The following is a 2088-nucleotide window of genomic DNA, read 5'->3' as shown; positions in this document are numbered from 1 at the left end:
GAGAACGTTCGAGTCAGAGGTCGACTCATCAAGGATATTTCCTTGACACTCTCCCGCCCGGCGATCCGCGTCGAGTTCGAGGCGGACCAGAGACTGTACGGCTCGCTTGAGAATCCGTCGGGGGCGAGGTCGGGATTTCTTTCCACGTCGTTTCAGGTCGAGGGCTTTGGGGTCTGGTAGGAGCAGTGACACCTGACGAACGACTCCATCCGGTCCACGGTCTACCGCTTCAATGCGGGCCAATTTCCAGATCTCATCGTTGTCGTCGACCATCAGCACCAGGTCACCGGGATTGATGTCCGTCTTCTTGACCTGCTTGTAGTGGAGTCCCAATTGTTGTAGGTACTCGCTGCGCCAGTAGCGGATGAACCGTTGTCGCCACTTTTTCACCTGGTTGAGCGCTCGGAAGGAGTTCAGCACTCCAGGTCCTTGGGGCACACTTTTGTAGCTCCGTCCAATGAGGTAATGTCCAGGAGTAATTACAGGGTCTCGCTCGCTGTCACTAGAGAAGAGTGGACGCGAGTTCACAACGGCCATTAGCTCTGCGAGCAGGTAGCGCAGTTGGGTGTCAGTTTTGGGTCCAGCGACCTTCCGTAGGCCGTTTTTCACTACGCCGACCATTCGTTCAAACAGTCCGCCCCACCAGCTAGCTCTGGGCGGGTTAAAGTACCAAGTGATGCCAAACTCGTAGATTTGATCTTTCGCTTTTTGAGTGGCCTTGCGCAGCTTCTTTAAGTCCTGTTCCGCAGCGGTGAAGTTAGTGCCGTTATCACTGAAGACGACACGAGGGTAACCGCGATAGTTGAACACGCAGTTCAATGCAGCCAAGCACGAGGCCGATGATAGGTCCGACACCACCTCCAGGTGAATTGCGCGTGACACCGAACAGGTGACCAGGAGCACCCATCGCTTCGTTCCGTCGTTGATCTGCATTGGGCCCAAATAGTCGATGCCGACACACTCGAAAGGTAAGAACTCTCGAGTTCGAAAGGCCGGTAGGTCTCCGACTGGTTGCACGACATGTCGGCGGCGGGCTTTCTGGCACGGGACACAGTACTTCAGGACTCGGTCGATGATCTGGTTCACCCGTGGAATGTAGTATCGCTCGTTGATCAGCGCTTTGGTGAACCGGCGTCGCATGTGATGTCCGGTCTGGGCGTGCGCATGGCGAACGACCATTTCAGCGATGCGTGAGCTCTTTGGCAACCAGATAGGGCGGTAATCAGCGACTCGGGTGCGAATTCGGATGATGCCCTGATTGTCCGTTTCTGTGGGTAACTTAACTTGCGGCAGCTCCCCCAGGCACTGTTGTTGAATGCTCCGGTACACGTACGACAAGGCGTCTTGCACGGAGGGCGGTTCTGGACGCTTCTCTAAGGCGTAGCGAAACTGCAACACTCGTCTGGCCACTCGAACCAGTTTTGACCATTCTCCAATGCGCTCAAAACCATCGAGGTCGACCAAGGACTGGGCGGTCGACCGAACAGGGCACGAAAGGAATAACTTAGGGAGTTGCATGGTTTCGGTCCGCTCCACTAGTTCGTCCAGCTCCACCCGAAAGTCTGATGGTGCTTCTTTGAGGAGTTGGCGCACAGTCTTAGGACGCGAGTAAACATCTGCCGGGTTGATCTTTGTGGGCACGTAGCGAAAGTTGCTCGGGTAGCTCTCGCAAACTCGGTGAATGCGGACCAAACGATTGGCGACGTAGCTCCCATGACGATTCAGATTACTGTCGAGTCGGTGCAGAGTGATCGATGAGTCTGACCAGAAGAAGAGGGGCACACCGGTTAAATCAAACAGCCGGCACAGAGATGGTAGCTGCTCGACGGCTTCAGTGAGCGCGGCTAATTCTAGCTCGGGCATCGTTCGAGGTTTCAGTGGCGCCAATCTGCTCTTTCCGTAGACGAAGTAGTTTTGCTGGTGGGAGTCGGTGAAGTAGATCACGTAGCCGAGGCCATCCTCTGATGCATCCGAGAAGAAGGATACTGCTGTCGGAGGGGGTACATGGCGCGGTACTTGGATTTGCGCTAGGTCACTGAACCGTTTGAGAAACGCGCGGAATTCGCTAGCCAAGACCTCCGGCACAGT

The 2088-nt window shown here is 55.4% G+C and overlaps 1 protein-coding gene across 1 annotated transcript in view; it reads right to left on the bottom strand.

Moving 5' to 3' along the window:
- Positions 1–201: 201 nt before the first annotated feature.
- Positions 202–2088, bottom strand: part of LOC108354472 (uncharacterized) — a gene marked incomplete at its 3' end in the record, with an annotated part of 3090 nt that continues 1203 nt past the window's right edge. The window contains exon 2 of the mRNA XM_017605654.1: positions 202–2076. Coding sequence (XP_017461143.1) covers positions 202–2076 — 1875 coding nt within the window. The remainder of the gene's footprint in view (positions 2077–2088) is intronic.

This window comes from Rhagoletis zephyria, unplaced genomic scaffold (genome assembly GCF_001687245.7).
Source record: "Rhagoletis zephyria isolate East Lansing unplaced genomic scaffold, Rhagoletis_zephyria_1.1 Rzeph_scaffold_36194, whole genome shotgun sequence".
Classification (NCBI taxonomy): Eukaryota; Metazoa; Arthropoda; class Insecta; order Diptera; family Tephritidae; genus Rhagoletis; species Rhagoletis zephyria.
This window is presented reverse-complemented; position numbering and strand designations above follow the sequence as displayed.